Source organism: Aquila chrysaetos, chromosome Z, assembly GCF_900496995.4.
Source record: "Aquila chrysaetos chrysaetos chromosome Z, bAquChr1.4, whole genome shotgun sequence".
NCBI lineage: Eukaryota > Metazoa > Chordata > Aves > Accipitriformes > Accipitridae > Aquila > Aquila chrysaetos.
In genome coordinates this window covers 7,921,081-7,942,237 of record NC_044030.1, presented here as the reverse complement: position 1 = coordinate 7,942,237, position 21,157 = coordinate 7,921,081, and the positions used below count along the sequence as shown (strand labels likewise).

Genomic DNA, 21,157 nt, shown 5'->3' with positions numbered 1-21,157 from the left:
TCACTAAGGGCAAGAAAAATAAATGCTTAGTTCTGTGTTTGAATAAATGTAAAAGCTGATGGGCCTGTGAAAAGCAATCCATTGATACATTAGGTATAAAATCCTTTGCATGTCTGAACGTGGAATTTAAGCTATTGCTATTGTGTCCTTGTTCTGCTACCAGACACCCCACTCCTCAGAGAACTCAGCCCTTGTGCCCTGACAGCCAGCTGCTCTAGAGCTGTAAGTAACATGGGATGGGGAAAGTGGAACTTAGGCTCGAGCAAGTCCAGTTTTAAAATACAATGGAAAATTTTAGAATTAACCAGAAATCTGCTGGATTACTTTAACAGTGAGTGATGTATTTGCCCTAGGTGACATAACAAGTATTTTTAAGGAGTTTTCATGTTATTGAGGGTATCATTGCTGAATTGCAGAAGAAAACTTTCTCAGGTGATCTTCACTAGGTAATGTAACATAAGCTTTTGGAAGAACAGCTGAATTTCTGTTGCCTTTTAAAGCTTTAGGAAAGAGAGGATATCGGTAACTTATTGTCACTCAGTGACTGTATTGACTAGACTGGTATTTCGTCTTCTGAACTCAGTCCTACCTGTTCTGTCAGTCAAGGTGAAGCTTTTAAAGTATTGAATGTTCACTGCAATCCATGGATGTTTTTCTTTCCTCTGGCTTTTCAGCAAAAAATCAATGCAGTTCACGTCTTGAAAGCTAATCCTGTTAGATATGTTTCTTTTAATGTACTGGGGTGCCTGTGTGTGCAGCATGCCTCTGTTGGCCAGGTCTATAAGGTAATGAGGATTTAAGTGATTACTTGTTCTGGCTATTTCAATTACCTAGTGATATAGAAAAGGGAAAAAAAAAAAAGGCTAAAAACCACTATGAAACCGTGTATTAAAATTGCCTTGGACTTGCTTTTCTTTCCAGCATAATGGAAAGTACGTATCCCTATTGGTCTTAGGTTTTACTAGTTTTGTTAATTTCTCAGTGACTCAAAATATCATATGTCTACAATTAACAAAATAAAAATGTATTTTACATAAATGTGTAATGCCTTCTGTCAGGCTTTTCAACAACTGTTCTCCTACATTAGGTATCATACCGTCGGTATTTCTTTATTTAAAATTTGCAAATAAACAGTTGTAGAGGTGGCTGAGCATGTATGTGCACACTGACTGTAAATACGTTAGTATCGTGAGCATCTTCTCATTTCCTATCATCGTTGTCCATGTAACTTTGCACACATTTACTTCTTAGAAGTTGCCCATGAATAATGCAAAAATAATAACTATCCTGATAACAATGCTTTCTGTCATGCTTAGGATAAGAGTTATTTTTTAAATTTCTGTAATTGCAGTTTCTGTAAATTATTTTTCTTATTGTCAGTTTTTTGTTTGAATCAGTAAGAGCTTGATGGAAATGAAGTAAATGATTTACCAGTACACTGTGGGGGAGTGTGAAGCATTAGTTTCTTGCCAGTGAACTGATATAAATTTGCAGATGCTATCTTCTAAAGAAATACTTGATAAATTTTCATTGTATGCGGAAAGTAGCCAGAAGTTACAATATCCAAGTTGAGCTACTTTTATACTAACAGCTGTGAAATTCTTATTAGCAGTCTTGAGTGTTTCTAAAATACGCAGGGTTTCTAATTGCTTTTGTGGGCAAAACTGAACTATTGTTCTGGTTAAAGGTGTTGGGATTCTTGGACCACAGTAGGAGGCGACAAACAGTAGTCAGCCTGCCAATCCTCCGTTTAGGATGCCTGTTTTCATTTTCTTGGCAGACCAATTTGCAAGCTACTTTTGGTTTTTAACCTGTGAAGTTTCAGAAAGTGTTGTTTGCTAGGTGCCTGATAGACAGTCAATAACCTGGTTCAATGGGAGAAGACTTACCTAAGTGTTGAAATGAAATTGCACTTATGTTCTTCCATTAAAGTCAGGATCAATATCAAGTTTTTCTGTTCTCATAAGCATCATCCTCAGTTAATACTCAAACTTTTGCAACCATTTGTTTTTTGCAGAGACCACATGAAACTTCAGCTGGGAATAGTGTTTTCTGCAAAAAATAAAAGGATACAAAACAATTGCTATGAGATCTTTTAAAAAAATATATTAACTGTACCATGTTAATCAAAAACATGTTGTAGAGAATGGTCCTATGCAAGAAAAGGGATAAAATGTAAGGCAAAATCCTTTATTTCTGTAAACTAGTTATTTTAATCTAAATAACTCCTGTTCAAATAGAGTGATCTTTGAAATGACAGTTTGAAGGGTTTTGTGTGAGAGAGAGCAAGTGGAATTGTAAAATCACATTATGATTTTATTTGTGTTTTTCTCAGTGTTCTCTTTGAATCACAGAAGGAATGTCTTTGTTGTTGGTGTTGAGAGAACGGCGTCCTACACCTTATTTTTAAGATATTCTCAGAGAAAAGAGTAATTTTCTTTTAATGCTAATTATTCTTATGAATAAATAATTTGACTATGAGTACGTTTTGAGATTAAGTCTGGCTTCAATTCTGATCCCTGGGAAGACAAACCATATCTGGAAACCTGAATGCCTTGTCTTGAAAACTGCAAAGGCAGTGTATAGAGACTCTATACTGATTAGGTTTATTCTTCTGTAATGGGTACTAGGTTTCATTTCTCCAGTATTTTAGATGAACTTTTAAAGTCAAGTGCATGTTTCTAAAATCAAGATGAAAAATCTTAATTTAAGGGTTTTTTCAGCATTAAGTACTTTATAAAATAGGAATTAATAAATAGCATTGGGATGTTGACAACTGTATGAAAATAAGGCTTTAGGGAATGGTTTTGGAGTCTTGTTTTCTAGGATTCATTTGTTGCTATGCAGTTGCTTTTTGTTACCACTGGGAGCGCTTGGGCTGCTTGGTCATTTTCACAAGCACTGTGAGGGATTCACGCTAACATAAAAGAATAATAAAATACCTGAGGTCCACACAGTGCTCTTAATTTTACAACCAAACCCAACTAACAGCATGTTGGATAACTGCTTTTGAAAGGTAGCATGGAAAAAGCCTTAACTAGAAGCTTCTGTATTTCAGATTCATTTTTTTGCTTGGGAAATTTTTTCACTGCCTTCTGTCATACTGGAACAATTTCTGTTTTAACCTACATGTTGTCTCTTTCACCCCTGGACTGCTAGCATAGTGCAGCTGCAGTTCTCTGGGGGCCTCTCTGCTCTGCTCCAAAACAATGTCTTGGGATATTCCGTTGTTCTTACGCCACTGTTAGTCATCAAGTCTGCAAGTCTGCCCCTTCTCCAGGACACTTCGGTTTTTTGAGAGCAGTAGTAACAGGTTGCTGAGAGAAGGAGCTCCCAGAAGAGCTCAGTGGCCTCAATTTAAATTTCCTCCTTCCATACAAATTTTTCGTGGATGGCTGTCAAAGCCCTCAGATGTGTCTAGCTGATCAAAAGCTTGAAAGCACAAGACTTTGAGGTGACTTTCAGGGCCACACAGTTTAGCAATATTAGTTCATGCCTGTTGAGAGCAAGTTCAAATAGATACTGACTATATATAGAAATTTTTGAGATGCAAGGAAAAAAGTTACAGTATTTAATTCTGGTGGTTTCTGAGTGGTATCATAGCTTGTGTCATTAAAAAAATTCCTAACGTTTGTAGAGTCTCGTAGGACAAAATATCATAGGATACCTTCCCAGGATGATGAGAACTTACATGGGGAAAGGTCAGTACTGTGCGCATGTATTGACTCAGGAGAGCAGGTTAAAAAGAATAGCCATTTGAATGCTGCTATTGCAGAATAAGGAAATCTGTATCTTTTTCTCTAAGGGGTCACATACAGGTTAAGCATATAGTGCTAGCTTGTTTACATAAAGCTAGCTGCATATCATCTAACTTACCCTCCAAAAATTATTTTGTGAAAACATTGCCTCCCTGTTGTTTTTTCAGAGGCTATAGACAGGAATCTTTACCACTTGAAACCTAGCACTGAAAAGAGGTAATGCCTCCTTTTTTTTTTTTTTCCTTTACATAATAAATGTGTTGAACATTATAAGATGAAGAGCTTTTAATTTTATGGAATTTGATTGGCTGTCAGAGACATTATAACAAGTGGTTTCCAGCCAAATTGTATTTGCTGAGGAGTGATGGATCTCTTGCCAGCACTAAAGAGGCACTCTTCACATTGGATGTCTGCACGCTCCTCGTGGGCAGAATATTATAGGAAAAAGTTTAATGTTTTGATGTATAAAAACATTTTGGAGGCAAGGTACATTAAAATGTAAATTCAAAGCAACTGAATCTTGTAGAAGTTTAGTGGGATTTATTACGTCTGTTTTAAAATTGAAGAAAAAGAATTGTTTAAGCAATCGGTGTTTTGACTCAAAAACTTTATTGTATCAGGAATAATATAGCATACAGTTAGGGAGCAATGCCTTGCTGCATATTAACTGTTAGTTTTATAAATGCAATAATCCACAATAAATAGTTATTCTCTACTTGTTTCTGGGATAATATTGCTTATCACAGAAGTTTAAAAAAGAAGTATGATTCTTAGTGTCAAGGACAGAGGCAGAAAGAACAATTTTACTCATTTTCAAAGGATGACATTTAAGAGTTTTTATGTCATTTAAAAATACACTTTTTTTTTTTAAATCTGTAGATAAGCCTGAGTCGGATTTGAGTGTTTTAAGATGCTGAAAAGAAAGGCTTCTTTTGCAGCTGTTGTTAACAACAAGAGAAAGAGAATACTTATTTCTGTTTGCATCTTGAGCATTTAGTGAGGAAGTTCTGAAAATTATTTTCGTGAATGCAAATTAGATACAAAATGACTAAATGATTTTGAGGGCTCTATGGAAATGATGCAGTCCAAGAGAAAAATAGAACTGAGAGCTCTCAGTGTAGTCCTCGTAGGTGCAGGCCAGACAGCCTCTTAGATGCTGTCTCTGTAATGAAAAGCCAAATAGAAATGATAAAATAATAATACTAATACTCCTAGGGTCAGAAACTAGGGTTAAAGTTGCCCATTATGGAGCTAGAGATTGTTCAGACATAAAAAGTATTTGTCATTCTTGTGAATTTATTTGTAGTTAATACTGTTAGAAATAAATCTAAGTTATATTGTTCTCTGTAGATCTGTGCAATAGTGTGATAAAGGAGTATTGTTTGATTTTACATTAGTACATAATGGATGAACCAAATTAGGAAAGGGGGTGAGGGGTGTTGGGGGCACTGTGAGAAATTCAGTAATACGTTCATAGTTCTTAACCCAGCTTTTAAAAGGATTACAGCAGTAAGTGGCTTTATAAAATGTTAATTTCACAATGCCTCAAAATCCTGAATTATATAGTTAATTCAGTGAAATTAGTGTAAAGTTTAATTAGCTTATGTGCAAAATCACCTTTTTCTGGAGTATGTGGGAGTATACCTAATGTGTATGTATGTAAGCACATACTCAATGAAATAAAAACACTCAGTTTGCTCATTGTATCATAGTGCCCATCTCCAAGTTAAATTAGTTCATTTATAATTGAAGATTTGTGTATTGTAAAGTTATGGATGCCACCATTCCCAATTTCCAGGGCAGGAACCAGAGGATATGTAGAAATAGTAGTTGTACTGGGTCCAACCTGCTAGTTTTTGGTATTGGTAGTCAATTACTCTTGACAATTATGAAATCCTCATAAAAGGATGAGTATCTTGCTAGTGCTTCTGTAGGCAACAGAAGCAATTATATTAGACAAAGATGCAGCAAAAGACAGAGAAAAAAAAGCTATATTGGGATTCTCTTTAAAGGTTTTGATTGGCTTTAAATACTGTTGTGGCCAGCTGCTATATTTGAAAACGTAATACGCTAAGCCCATGAGTCAGTTTTCCTTAAATCAGCGTGGCTTGTGTATAACTATATTATTGGCTGATGAGAGTGAACAGATCCATTTTTACAGCCCTACTCAGTGGCTTGCTAGTGATAACCTATCTCAGAAGTGATACTGTAATGTGATTAATGTCATTGGAAAGCATATATGGAAAAAGGAAATGTTCTTTCTTCCAGGTAGAAACCATATTAATTGAATATGTAAGGAAAGCTGGAGAAGAGGAGAAAAATAGGGTGCATTACCAACAGGTTTCTGAGATGAAAACTGCTATTTCACAATTTGAGGTAGAATTTGAGGATTGAAGGTTGCATGAATCTGCAACACTGCTAAAAGACTTGTATGAAATGTGAAGGAATTTGTGTGTGTGCATGCATGTATGTGTGTGGAGCAGAGGAGAAGCTCACCTGCATGGTGGCTGGTAAATTCAAGGACAGTTGTATAAAAGGATGAGGAGAGAAATCTTTCACATAAAATCATGTTTAAGCATGCTATTAGAATTGTATACCTGTGTAATTAGAGGAAATAATTGTTATTTTGTTGCTGCCTGAAGGAACTAACTGCTGTATCTGGATGTACAAGTACCTGGTCACATGAGTGTCCACTCTATCTCTACATGGAAATGCTAATACCTGATACTTTCAGGTGCTGTTAGCAATTAAAAAACATACAGATTAGATGGTTGAACTAAACAAAAAAAGTAAAATTCATTTTTATAGCTACTTTTGCTGGAATCCTTCTTGTGAGCTGACTGGTCTGAATTCCCAGGGTTATTTTTAAGGGAAGAGCAGGCTGCCTTGCACTGTTTGTCAAGGTGGAAGAATTGCATCCTGAGAAATACCACCTTGTCTACCTCCTCTTTTTCCCCCAATTCTTGTAGTTGACATAGGAAGCTGAGATTTCTGTCTGTGGATTTACACTGGGACTAGATTACTGATGGCCCAGAAAAATTCTCTGCTATCCCTACAACCTAATCTCCCCCAGGTGCCCATAGGGTCCGTATACCCTGTTGTCTTGGGGAATGCATGCAAGCCTTTATTTAATGGTACACGGGTAGTTCCCTCTGGACCTTTCAGTCTTTTAGAGTACCCTCACATCTGCGCCATGAGCTGTTGTTGCTTTTTTTCCTAAGCAGTAGCTTGTTCTGGAAGGTGAATGTTCTGCTCTGCTTGGAGCAGCAAGAGATTTGTAACAAAATGGTTTCATTATTGTGATTTTTTTTTTTTTCAGTGTTATCTGGCATTTATTTGAATTTAATAAATTGATCTGTTTTGTATCCCTATGCAGAATGGGCGCGGCAGACAACATTTACAAAGGCCGGAGTACCTTTATGGAAGAACTGACAGATACTGCTGAGATAATAAGAAAAGCAACTTCAAGATCACTAGTAATTTTGGATGAATTGGGAAGAGGAACTAGCACGCACGATGGAATAGCTATTGCTTATGCTACACTTGAACATTTTATTAGAGATGTAAGTGTTCAGTCTGACACATGCTTGTGAATGCTTTTTCAGCCTGTACTATGGTAGGCTGACTTAGACGTGGTGTGTATTTACTTGTAGAAATGTGACATGTCTAAACTCAGGGCAAAGGGATATGGATAAAGGATACCAGTTCTATGTTGCTGTGTTTAAAAAAAATTTAAAGCCAAACCTTCTGTGTCTATTTCATTGTTGTAGGTGGAGTCATTGACACTGTTTGTCACTCACTATCCCTCAGTTTGTGAGCTAGAGAAGATGTATCCAGAAAAAGTTGGTAACTACCACATGGCTTTCTTAGTGAATGAGGAGGAAAGTACTGAACAAAAAGGTACAGTGTAAATCCATCTGAGATTCTGGCACTATAGGTATAGGCAGAAAATGTAAAATTGTTATGGTAATTTAAACCTCAACATGAAAGCGACAGATCCAAACTCACTAGAGTATCAGCCTATACACACATTTGGGGGGGCTTGAAAAGTGAACAACTGTTTGTCTTTAATATAAGGATGACTGAGCTAGGTCAGATAAGCTGGATACTGGGCTGGGTGAATCTTTTTTCACAGTAGCCAAATACGAAGGATTAGGGAGGAGGGATTAGGGATCAAACATATGGCAACTCTTTCTCTAAAAGATCTCACTGTCTGCAAACATTTGTTATTTAGGGGGCTTCAAGAGCTAGATGTGTTTTCTGGTTTTTGGTATCTTCAATAGATTTCATTTCAACAAGGTTGTCTAGTTTCCCTGAGTATCCTTGTGTACTTTTAGCATCTTCATCCTGCTGTGTCAAGGAGCTCCAAAATTTAACACTGCATTGTGTGAAGAACCACCTCCTCATGTTTGTTTTGAAACAACATGTAGCTTCACTTGATAGTCCCGGCTCTTGGATTAGAAGAGGCAGAGGAATAATCTCTGTTCATCCTTTCTATGCCATGTGTAATTTTGGACATTGCTTATCATGATCCCATTCAGATCTGGTCTTACCAAGCAGAAGAGTTACAGCATTTCTTCTTGTCACTGCTGCTCTAAATGAGTTGGTATTTTCAGTAAAGTTTGTCAACTTACTGCTTAGCAATTTTTGTTTGATGATGGGTATGTTGAGCAGCTCTGTCTAACTGCAGTGGTGATCACCCTTCATGGTGAGAACTGACTGTTACCATCTGTTTCCTATTTTTTAACCAATTAATTACAAATGCAAAGACCTCCCTTTTAGATTATGGCTGCTTAGTTTGCAGAAGAGCATTTGATGCTGGACTCTTGTCAAAATACTTCTGAAAATCCCCATAGGGTTTATCCACTGGATCTCTCTTACTCACATGGCTTCCAAACTTAAAACAGATTTAGATGTAGGATTTCCCTCCATACAAACTGCTTTGATTTTTTTCCATGATGTATAAGGTTTAGTCAGGTGCTTGACAATTCTGCTCTTACTCTGGTTTTCCTACTTTGCCTAGTAATGGCCTGTTCCCTGAATCATTCCTAGAATTTTTTTAAGAATTGGCTTGGTATTTGCTATTAACCTTCCCCCTAATACACTCTTAATATTGTATTATCTGCTTACATTGTAAACTAATCAGGACAGGGCACTTTAGTATTTGCCACTAAATAATGTGTTTAAATATATTATCTATCACTTTAAAAATGTGTTTCAGAGAATTAGTTTAAAGATTTAGGGTTTGGCTAGATGGAGACTTTGGCTTTTGTATTCTGTTTAATATTAGAAGCAGGGATCCCTGAAATATGTGTTAACTTTGAGCACAGGTAGCTCAAAGTAATGTTGTGTTTACATGAGCACTGTCTAGCCACACTGATGTTCCCAGCTAAGAGCATCACTCTCTTGAGCATCAGCACATCCTTTTCTCACAGAGTTTATTGAACTGTTGATCTCTTGATACGTTCAGGCAGTTGAGATGTTACCAACATTCAATACTTACTATTCCTTAACTATTATGTCCATGAAACCCTATGCTTTGTGTTTCAGTGTGCTGCTTCAGCATTCCTACTTCCAATGTTTGTTGACCTGAACCTTCAGGCCATATGTAGTCTTCTCTGTTTTGCTGCAGAAAGCACAACAGGTGTACTCCTACAGCCTGCGAGCAACAACACATCTATGTTTCTTACTTTGCCTGTATTTTTAGCTCCTTATGTCTTAACATTTTAATTGTTTTATTTAAGGTGAGTTTTATGGCAAGTTTTTTTTCCAGTCTTTGGCTTGGATCACTCAGATCAAATCAGGTTGAGTCATCATCATTTATGGAATTCTCCTTTGTTTCCAAAAACCTGCATTTTTAAGATAGAAGAATGAAGGGCAGTGAATGACCCCATGCTTCTTCTGCTCTTTACACAAGGCCTGGATTGTGCAGAGATGGAACAAGGATATATAAAGAGGAAGAGGAAGGAGTCACCAGATTTATAATGATGGCTTTTAATGTTTCCATGTTATTGCCATGGAATAGAAAGAATCCCTAGCAGAAGACCCACTATCCTAACCTTTGGTTTTTCCTAAGCATTTTCTATGCCTCCTCACTTCCTAGCAGACAGCAAACTTTGTTGTGCTGTAGTTACGAATTATTAATTGTGGGATGACTGACACTTCCTTTATTCTGTCATTGCTCAGCAGACGTGAGATGCAATATCCCAGTTACTGCAATTCTAAGTTTTACATGCACCCCCCCCCAAGTCTGCTTAATAAGACACCAGGTAAAAGTATAGTAAAGAGTTTTTTCAGTCTCACAATGGGTAAGTAAAATGTGTGGTCTAAGGAAACGTTTTTCTTTCATATTTCTTCAATGGAATATATCACATAGAAAGCAGGAATGATAATGAGAACACACACTTTGCCATTTCGGTCTTTGGTCTACTACATTTTATTAACATAATAGAGGAGGTTTTGATTTTGGTTTTATTTTTTAGGATCTGAAGATGAAGAGAATCCTGAATTTATCACTTTTCTTTATCAAATAACTAAAGGAGTTTCTGCAAGAAGTTATGGGCTAAATGTTGCCAAACTGGCAGATATTCCTGAAGAAATCTTGAAGAAGGCAGCTCACAAATCAAAGGAGTTGGAGAGAATAGTGAATATGAAAAGGTCAGAACAATTGTGATCCCCCCCCCCCCCCCTTCCCCAGTGAAACTTCAGCTATGAATTGAAGAGCATTTCACACAATGTGCATTAAAAGGAAGAGTAAGAGCTACTTCAGATATCCTCCTACCCTTCAGAAAAGACAGTGGAACAAAACTTTGAAAAAAATATTTAGGAAATTGTGCCATCTATTTCAATTCAAGCTTTAAATTTTATAGTTAGTTATTATGTCAGAGGTTAATTGCTGCCCTCTGAAACAAGATTTGAAAAAACTAAATGCACATTGAGATAACATTAGGAATAAACTATTTTTTATTTTCTTATGGCAAATACTAGCAAATTTATTCTTTCAGGTATGTATTGTCACTGTTTTCAGGAAGGGACATTTGAAATATAACTATCTTCTAATACCTACTTCTGTTCTCACCAGTGATAGTGAAAATATTAATAGATTTAATTTAGAAAGTGTATTACTTTGGAAGTTGAAATTGTATTTGCACACTGTAGTGTAGAAGGGAATGTGGCTATTCTTCTGGTTTAACTTAAATATTTTTAATATATTTTGATTGCCCCTCAAACACTCAAAATTTTACTGAAAGTCTGGGGATTTTAATATTTTTCTGATAACCAGTTTTTCATTATGGGGCATATGTACCTTATGTATGAGACTAGTTATGAAAATTCCCATGTGTATCAAATAGCATCATCTTTATAAAACCTTTAACATGTACACAGATATAAATATGTGCTAGTATTCATATGCATTTCCACTGAATTTTTTTGTTGTTATTTTCAGTGACAGTCCTATCAGCAAAATTCAAATAGCCCTTTAGGAATGAAAACATTCTATTGAAGATACATGACAGTTTATGGGAAAAATAATGTGGTAGCTTATGTTAATTGGAAATAATAGTCCATAATTGACAAAAGTAAAACAAAAATTACTAGCAATATCTTAACTCTGTTGTTATAGGCTATGTAGGGTTCTAAAATCAAGAAAAAATTGTTGTTCAGAAAGGTGAGAATATGAGCTGGAAGGCCAGAGTTACTGTGTAATAAAATTAAGATGTGAAATAATATAGTGTGTCCCTTTGGTTTGTCTTCCTTTGTTCTATGAAAATCGTGCTAGTGTATTATTTGGACAGGGCATAAACAGAGTTCTAGCATGTCTCCATTGCTAAAAAGAGAGTTAATTGCACACAAAACCTATGAGCAGTAAAAATAGTATGCAATGATGTAGTTAGAAGACTGATTTACAGTGCCCATAGAGGAGTAGAGTGAGGGCTGACTGGGCAATCTTAATTATGGGACTTAATTCTGTCCAATGTATCAGCTTTTGAATACGTAAGCTACCATCAGTATTTTAGCTTTTGGTATGTAATTTGCTTGTATTCTTAAAGTGAAAAAGAATATAAATACTTAATCTAAAGCTGTGATGAGTCCTTTATCCAGACTTACCGCTAAGGCTGGAAGCCCCTGCACCCCACACTTCCCTGCAGACTGCTGCCACCTGAGCTACATGAGGGCATGTACCTGGGAGGACTATCTGGAGCACGCTCCCCAAGCCCATCTCCTGCAGATTGGAGGGGTTGCTCCCTGCCCTGTTCTCTGTGGTGCCAGGGCTGGTTTTTGCATGACCACAAGCTGGTCAGGTCAGGGATCCAATCCAGCTGAAAAGTCGTTCTTTCCCCAGTTGGTAGCACACAAGTTCAATTTCCTGATGTTACACATGAACCGGCATTACTACCCGAAGAAGGAAAGGGTGGGAGCAAGAGGAGGAGGCCCTTGGCTCTGGCAGCAATTGGTAGAGTAAATGTCACCTTGAGACTGCAGCCCAGCCTACCCAATCTGGAGTTTGACACTTTTGCCTCCCTCTTTAATGAGAGACAGTGCTATGTAGGGGGTCAGGGAGAAAGGACATCCACCACACAGCAGTTGCTAATTCATTGGGTTTGACCTGTACCAGGTTATTCCTTCACTGTAGAACTCTTGCATGCACTTTGGAGGGATCTTCATGCATCTACATAAACCTGGAGCTGAAGTCAGCAAAAAATATAAAAATATCAAATGTGTCTGTTGATTTTGCATAATTTATTGTATTATGTAATTCTTAATTTTTCCAGTTCTCCTATGTAGGTCATTATAGAAATATTTTCTTTGGTATATTCCTGTTTATTTTCACTTATTGCCATGATGTGATCTAAATGTCAAAGTATTCTTCTATACCTTCTTCCCAAAAGAGACATTAACAAATTTTAAAATGGATACGGTATATCTGTGGTAGAAAATAAAAATTATCATGATCTTGGGAATCAAACTCAGACCTGTTCATAGCAGTATACTTGTGCTGTCACAATACCCACAGGCCAGCTGCCTTGTCTTATTTTTTTAAATCACTTTCATATTATTTAAGAAAATCTACTGGGTAATTCCATCCAGTCTTGACATCTTTGTTGTCAGGAATGTGTTGACCCATTTTAAATGTCTGGTTGTTATTTGTCACAGCTCTTACAAGTCCTTCTTAAATCAAAAAATACTAAAAAGAAAACAGGAAGTATGTGTGTAGTCACTTATTTTGAAAATGCGTTATCTCTTTATGATTCTACATGTGCAAATTTGTAGGAAATGAATGCTGACAACTAAACAGTGCAAACTACAGTACTATTTGTTTCCTTTAATGATTTACTCTTGCTCAGAGTTTTATTTCATCTTGTCAATGCTTCCGGTATGTAAGTTAGTTATTAAATTGTTGACTGTCCTAGAGCTGGAATACATATATTGGAAAATGTTAACTGATTGTTTGAAGATCACATCACATTTGAGCTATGCAAACTGCTATCTTTGGCTGTGTATAAAATTTTGTAGATGACTGTAGGGCTTTCAAGGTTTCAAGTGCTTAAATTAAAAATGTGTCCATATTTTGATTGAATTTTTTTTCCGCCCCCCAGAAAAAAGCTAAAGTCGTTTGCTGAAGTATGGAAGATAAATGACTCTCAGGAACTACAAAAATGGAAAAGTATGTGTGAACATGAAGATGAAAGAAAGGACAGTTTTTAATCCTCAAATCATGCTTAAAAATGGAAAATATTGCAGATACAAAATATAGGTCTGGAGACTAATAGATTCTATCAGGGTGTAGGTCTAGGTGCATTACATTGACTTTTCTGCCTTTTGAGAGGTAAGAGATGCTGCGTTGTGATATGATGCCCCACATCCAATTCCTGATTGTATGTAATTTTCTCACTCCACGTTGCTTCCCTGAAGTGTTTTCCACCCTTTTCCTTAATTGCAAAATGTCTACTGGCATTGGATTTAGTTTCTAATATGTTTAGAAAACATGCAAAAGTATGTTGGTAACTTACTAGGTAAATCTTTTATAAATAAAATAATGTCTTTTAACTTTATTGTACTTCGGTTTCTAAAGAAATATTCCTTTGTGTTGGGAAAATGTAGTTGAGTCTTGACTATGCTTTACTGCTGTACAATTAGTGAGAATGAATAACATAAAGACACTTTTTTTTGGTTCTAGTATTAATGCTTTTAAAATTCACTGGTTTTGTAGGGCACCTCCTACATATTATGTGCATAATGAATTTAAGAAAGTGTGTGTTATGTGGATGGATTAGGAGAGTTTTATTTCTACTGATGAGATTGATGATGGCGCAACTAGTAGTTTTCAAAGCAGCAGCACAAAACACACATTGACTGTGTTTTGTTTTCCCACTTCTTCATTCTCAAGCACACCTGCTTCCTTTTCAGCTTGCTTTCCTCCTGATCTTGGCCCTCTCTGGCACGGTCTGGAGAAAGACTTACTCTAAATAACGTTGGAGTATTGAAAGATGAGGTGAAAGAGGCAGTTCAAACTATGCAACTGGCATCCCCAGTGCTCTTGTCAAATGCAGAGTAAAGCTGGAAAAAACAGAAATGCTTTTTGATTTTTCTATTTGCAGTTATCAAGTCCAAATTTCAAATGGGAATGTGATATCCAAACTGGTTTTCCTTTATAAGTATAACTGGGTGAAATACCTTGCTATGAAAATGGACAATGATGTTGACATACTTAAACCTTGGCTAATAGTTTGTTGTATTGAAAAAAAGTATTTTATTAAGTAGCGTATTGGGTTTGCATGGCAAGGTTTCAGTAGTGGGGGGGCTACAGGGGTGGCTTCAATGAGAAGCTGCTGGAAGCTTCCCCTGTGTCCGACAGAGCCAGTGCCAGCCAGCTCCAAGACGGACCCACTGCTGGCCAAGGCTGAGCCCATCAGTGACAGTGGTAGTACCTCTGGGATAAGATTTAAGAAAGGGGGAAAAAAAACCCTGCACAAAAGAAAAGCTGGAGCCAGAGAGAGGAGTGAGAACATGTAAGAGAAACAACCCTGCAGACCCCCAGGTCAGTGAAGAAGGAGGGGGAGGAGATGCTCCAGGCGCCGGAGCAGAGATTCCCCTGCAGCCCGTGGGGAAGACCATGGTGAGGCAGGCTGTCCCCCTGCAGCCCATGGAGGTCCACGGGGGAGCAGATCTCCACCTGCAGACCGGGGAGGACCCCACGCCAGAGCAGGTGGGTGCCCGAAGGAGGCTGTGATCCCGTGGGAAGCCCGCGCTGGAGCAGGCTCCTGGTGGGAGTTGTGGCCCCACGGGGGACCCACGCTGGAGCAGTCTGTGCCTGAAGGACTGCAGCCTGTGGAAGGGACCCACGCTGGAGCAGTTTGTGAAGGACTGTCTCCCGTGGGAGGGACCCCACGCTGGAGCAGGGGAAGAGTGAGGAGTCCTCCCTCTGAGGAGGAAGGAGCGGCGGAGACAACATGTGATGAACTGACACAACCCCCATTCCCCATCCCCCTGCGCTGCTGCGGGGGCGGAGGTGGAGAATCTGGGAGTGAAGCTGTGCCTGTGAAGAAGGGTGGGGGGAAAGTGTTTTAAGATTTGTTTTTATTTCTCATTACCCTACTCTGGTTTGATTGGCAATAGATTAAGTTAATTTTCCCCAAGTCAACTCTGTTTTGCCCATGAGGGTAATTGGTGAGTGATCTCTCCCTGTCCTTATCTCAACCCATGAGCCTGTTGTTAATATTTTCTCTCCCCTGTCCAGCTGAGGAGGGGGGAGTGATAGAGCACCTTTGGTTGGCACCTGCCGTCCAGCCAGAGTCAACCCACCACAAGTGGAAAGAAGTGAAATAAAGTATCTTGATTTTGCTATAAGGAGAAGAATAAAATCAGGCTTTGTAATCTTTGAGACAGCTGAACCTTTCTAATTTTTTCAGTAAATGAGGGATTTTTTTGCAAAGTCGTGTATCAGATGAATATGAAATAATGTAATTGCAGGTGATTGAATTAACCTTTCCAATATAGAGAACTTCATGCAGAAAAGGTTCTAATTTTTTTACCTGTCTTACCTTCACCTGCTAACATTCACCAAAGACTTTTTCCAGGTTCTTCAGATGCCAAACCATCATTTAAACAAATAGTTTGCTTCTCAAATAGCAGCAATCAATATAAGCATCTCCTTCCAGAGCGTGCAGTGCATTTATCTAAACTAGAAGAGCTGAAGAAGAAAACTAGTCTTTCAAGGTGTGGTTACACATGCGTGTTTATCTATGCCACACATTGTGAAGCACAATGAATGTAATACTCCATTATTAATGCACACAGATGGTAGTGCATTGGATCTAAAGACCTCTGACCATAGTCTTCAAAGAGAATAAATGAGCCATTACTAAATTCCTGTGTGTGCTAAATGTGCTTTTAGTAAAACTCTCTTTGCCCTCAGGGGAGCATTCAGACTGTGCTCTGACAAGAAAAAAACACCTGGATGCAGTCTGAAAAAAATGAAGAAATACAATTAAGAATGGAGAAATGGACACAGTATTACTGGCTTGCTCATACTATCAAGTACAAAGCAATTACAGCAGGCTTTTCTCTTAATCTCTGTGATCATGTTGGAAATAACTTTTGATTTTAGCCCTGCTCAGTTCAACAACGGAGGTTAAGGTTTATTCTAGATATGCAAGCTAATTATTAAAGCTACTGTTTTATTCACTGCTGATTATTATAATTCCTAGGAGATACGTAAAAAGTTACGACCATTTGAGAGTGCACCATAAGGAGATGCATGCTATTGTTAGATGTGTTTAATGCTGGTTTTAGAATACATTTGTAAGGAACCACACAGTATGCAGGTTTATCTAGACCTTGGTCTGCTGATGTGGAGTAGCCATGCTCTTTAGGAGAGTGAGTGCCATGTGAGGGTGATCGCTCTGGGATGTGATGAGTTCAGAGCTCACTTGGGTAAGTTCATGGAGCATGAGATTAGGTGTAGTCTAGACAGGCAACCAGACAGACATTCCGTGGCCTTTGGTAGCATAGAGTGCAAGAGGGATACAGAGAAACAAAAGACTTGCTGGAAAACAGGGAAAGGCATTAATTTTTTAGGAGGTTTTTTGTTGGGGGGGGGGCGGTTCATTTCTTTTGCTGTGGTATTGGGTCTTCTGTGTCTGTCACAGCAGGAGTCTTTCTAAGAGACAGAAAGATGAGAAGCTGCTCTTGTGTTTTTCTTTTCCCTTTCCCTTTCTTTTCCCTTTCCCTTTCTTTTCCCTTTCCCTTTCTTTTCCCTTTCCCTTTCTTTTCCCTTTCCCTTTCTTTTCCCTTTCCCTTTCTTTTCCCTTTCCCTTTCTTTTCCCTTTCCCTTTCTTTTCCCTTTCCCTTTCTTTTCCCTTTCCCTTTCTTTTCCCTTTCCCTTTCTTTTCCCTTTCCCTTTCTTTTCCCTTTCCCTTTCTTTTCCCTTTCCCTTTCTTTCCCTTTTTTCTTTCCTTTCCCTTCTTCCCTTTTTTCTTTCCTTTCCCTTTTTTCTTTCCTTTCCCTTTTTTCTTTTCTTTCCTTTCCCTTTTTTCTTTCCTTTCCCTTTTTTCTTTCCTTTCCCTTTCCCTTTCCTTTCCCTTTCCTTTCCCTTTCCTTTCCCTTTCCTTTCCCTTTCCTTTCCCTTTCCTTTCCCTTTCCTTTCCCTTTCCTTTCCCTTTCCTTTCCCTTTCCTTTCCCTTTCTCCTTCCATCTTTTAAATTCCAGCACACTAAGCTTCATCTTAAAGACAATCTGAAGTACCATTTTGGTAGTGGTATGATCTTGGAGATGTGCCTTATTTTTAAACCAGAGTAATAAAATTTTGTCTGTGTGCTGAGTCAGCAAGTTTGATCCTGCGTACTGATGGCTGTAGGGTTAAAGAGTGACCCATACTTAGATGGTCCTTGGTTGTAGTGGGAATTCATGCTAGTCTTGAGTTTGCCTTCAAGAAGAGAATGTCTAAATCTCTTTGTCTAAATATTAATATTTTTTGAAACCTGCATAGAGTATTGGCTCCTATGGCCTGTGCCAGCATGTTATTGACATTGTTAAAATTTAATATTGATGTGAAAAATACAGCTTTGTGCTATACATAAAGATACATTCTCCTTGAAAGACTTTTGCACTTTATGACTTTCATCCATTTTTTTAAAAGATGGTATTTATCACTTTCGTAAGCTTTTTCTTTATTCTCTCTTCTCTGCTCTTAACATAAAAATTTTAATGCCTTTGTGCATCTTGTCTTGAATGTATTGCCTTTAAAATGCACAGAGCCACGGGTTAGCAACAAAAATTGGTAGACCATTTTGATGGAAGAGAAGGAGAGAGAGGGCTGGATACACTGTCACTACCTTTTTATATTTGGTTATATAAGAACATTATTATACAATACATGAAATAAAACACATTACCAGTAGCAATTACCTTTCTTACTGGCATACAACATCTTTCACTGAAGCAATTCTCAAGAGGATTTTTCTTTGTATTGCAAAGTTTTCCAGAAGTATTTCTAGAAATGACATGAATTTACCTACCACGTAAGTTTACAAAGCATATAAATGAATTTAAAGATCGCTGAAATGTCAGCTGAGTCAGGTATTGCAATAAGTCTGTTCACTGCAATGAAAGTAATGTTTATTTATTGAAATCTATTGTAAAGTAAATTATCTAAGTATTTCTATTATATGTAAAATTCAGTGAGAATCCAATTATTTTAACTTCTTAGTAGTTCTAATATAAATGCATGTTTCATAGGGACATAAAGGTTTGGTAGATTGCATTGCACTGAGATAAGTGGGACTCTGTTCCAGAATCTGGATCACACTTCAGAATGCCTACTGGGGGGCCTCCCCGCCTGCCGAGTCTTACCCCAGGTGGCCATTGCAGTCTCCTCCAAAATCCTGGCACCAGTACTGCAAGTCTTGGACAGCAATTTGAAAAGTAAGTCTGAACTGCCTGTCTCTTTCCCTCTTTCAGATTTTAGAGCGTATGAATGGAGTGGATGGTTCTCGTCACCTTTTAATTGTTCCTAAACATGAAGGCCATAGCAAGCTGAAATATACCATCTCAGCATAACTTTCCCATCTGTTTTCAAAGCTTTCCTGCCCTTCCCTGCAAAATCTCTGGCAATCAAATCCAGATCAAACATTTGTTAAATCCAAATTCGGTTCTGGGGGACAAATTTGCAGTCTGCTGATCTGAATCAGGAGTTTTAAAAAAGCATATGGCCAGAGCCCAAGAAGGGATTTACGGCTGAACAAGGATGAATTCAGGATTGAAAATCCAGCTGGTAGGTAAACAATGGGTTTCAATTCTCAGACCACTTATTTGGGTCTTTGACCTGTGTCAGTCCAGCGCTGTTGATGGTTCTTGTTTTGTGGCTCTGTATAGGGGAAGCCATGGATTTGCCCAGCTTGGTAGAGTCCTGTACTAAAAATACTCTTGCCAGAATTACAGAACACTGCTTACCTTAATGATGCTGATTGTCATTGTATGTGGCTAAGCACAATTGGTGTGGAAATCCTCCCCTTGCTTGAAATGGTAGATCAGTTTCTTCTTCCTCAGCTACAGATGCACAAACTCAATGACTTCCTTAAATACATTACAGATTTTTTTCCTTGCCTACTGTCCTGGTTTCAGCTGGGATAGAGTTAACTGTCTTCCTAGTAGCTGGTAGGGTGCTATGTTTTGAGTTCAGTATGCGAAGAATGTTGATAACACTGATGTTTGCAGTCGTTGCTAAGTAGTGTTTAGTCTAAAGTCAAGGATTTTTCAGCTTCTCATGCCCAGCCAGCGAGAAAGCTGGAGGGGCACAAGAAGTTGGCACAGGACACAGCCAGGGCAGCTGACCCAAACTGGCCAAAGGGGTATTCCATACCGTGTGACGTCCCATCTAGTATAGGAACTGGGAAGTGGGGGCAGGGAATCGCCACTCGGGGACTGGCTGGGTGTCGATCAGCAGGTGGTGAGCAATTGCACTGCGCATCATTTGTACATTCCAATGCTTTTGTTATTGCTGTTGTCATTTTATTAGTGTTATCGTTATCATTATTAGTTTCTTTTCTGTTCTATTAAACTGTTCTTATCTCAACCCATGAGTTTTACTTGTTTTCCCGATTTTCTCCCCCATCCCACTGGAGGCGGGGGAGGGGAGTGAGTGAGCGGCTGCGTGGTGCTTAGTTGCTGGCTGGGGTTAAACCACGACACCTAGCCATATAGACAAGTAGAAAGCAGAGGGTGTCGTCTTAATTTTTTTTAAATCTCAAAAAAAACAATTTCTGAAGCAGTCATCTTGTTTTGTATGATGCGAGTTCTTGCAGGCCATGCTGTTAACTGTGAAATGGTGTATTTGTCTGAGACTAAACTGGTTTAAGTCACAAGTGAGCTGTAGAGAAAAGGATGACAGTGCCTAAGATGCTATTCAGGGGAAGTAAAGTGTGAACAAGATAAAGCCAGATACCCAAATCTAAGAATAATTAGCTGTTCTAAGAATAATGGCATTAGGAAGCAGGAAGGTTTCCTCTACATGGTGTCAGGATTTGTTAAAGAGTAAGCAGGCACGAGTTGGATTGATACTTTGGCTACAGCCTTGCTAGCCAGCAGGTAGAACATGTAAGGTTAAGAGAGTTTGCCTGAGGCTGAATTCTGCAGTGAGCCCTTGCGCTGTTGCCCTGGATGTCCAGCACTTAGTCTACGTATGGCATCAAGAGCATCTTGCCCAAAGTAGTCGTCGGGAGATGCAGGTGGTGCCTGGTCATGGGGTTCATGTCATTGCAACCACAGCTTGTGAAGGGTGAACTAAGTCTAGGGCAGGGAGCACTGCTGCTTATTTCAAACAGTAGCCTTTTGTCAGCTGGTACTTGCTAGCCAGCTCATGAATCCACCTTGTCACCTAACTTGCTCACTGCGCTGTGAGGGAGGGCAGGGAGGTAGGTTTGATGGCCCCGTCACATGCAGGACTGGTGTTTTCATCACTCGGGAAGCAGAAGGAATTCTTGCCCTATCCTCAGCCCTGCACAGGGTCAGCAGAGAACAAAGTTTAACCCTGAAATATAGAAGTTAGCCAGTCTTGTAAATACATATATGTGAAATAATTTTCATTGAGACATAGTTTTTGAATATTTGTGTTCTTTTGAACTTGCAAGGAATCTGTCATAACATTCTGGCTGCCCTCCTTCCAAATGTTTGCTTGTAAGTAAAAGTATTTTTTCAGGTGGTGTTATAAAATAAGGTGATTTTTATTTAAAATACTGGTAGCTGCATCTAGTAATAATAATGAACAATACTTATGATTTTAATGGAATTCTTAACCCTTTTTCTTTCTTTTTGGTTTGTTTCGGTTTGGGTTTTTTTAAGCAGTCAGTTTTTATGACTTTACAATATGCTATAAGAAAAAGGGTGATTCCTGGGAAGGA

The 21,157-nt window shown here is 38.3% G+C and overlaps 1 protein-coding gene across 5 annotated transcripts in view; it reads left to right on the top strand.

The window, feature by feature from the left end:
* Positions 1 to 13,818, top strand: part of MSH3 (mutS homolog 3) — a 118,374-nt gene extending 104,556 nt beyond the window's left edge. For 3 of the 5 annotated variants that reach the window (XM_030004430.2, XM_030004429.2, XM_030004428.2), the window contains exons 21-24: positions 7,135 to 7,321; positions 7,529 to 7,658; positions 10,241 to 10,415; positions 13,358 to 13,818. In XM_030004430.2, coding sequence (XP_029860290.1) covers positions 7,135 to 7,321; positions 7,529 to 7,658; positions 10,241 to 10,415; positions 13,358 to 13,466 — 601 coding nt within the window. In that variant the 3' untranslated portion in view covers positions 13,467 to 13,818. Of the gene's footprint in view, positions 1 to 2,017; positions 2,176 to 7,134; positions 7,322 to 7,528; positions 7,659 to 10,240; positions 10,416 to 13,357 lie in introns of those variants that run through there. The other 2 variants (XR_005931557.1, XR_005931558.1) reach the window with 2 other exon arrangements.
* Positions 13,819 to 21,157: the final 7,339 nt, after the last annotated feature.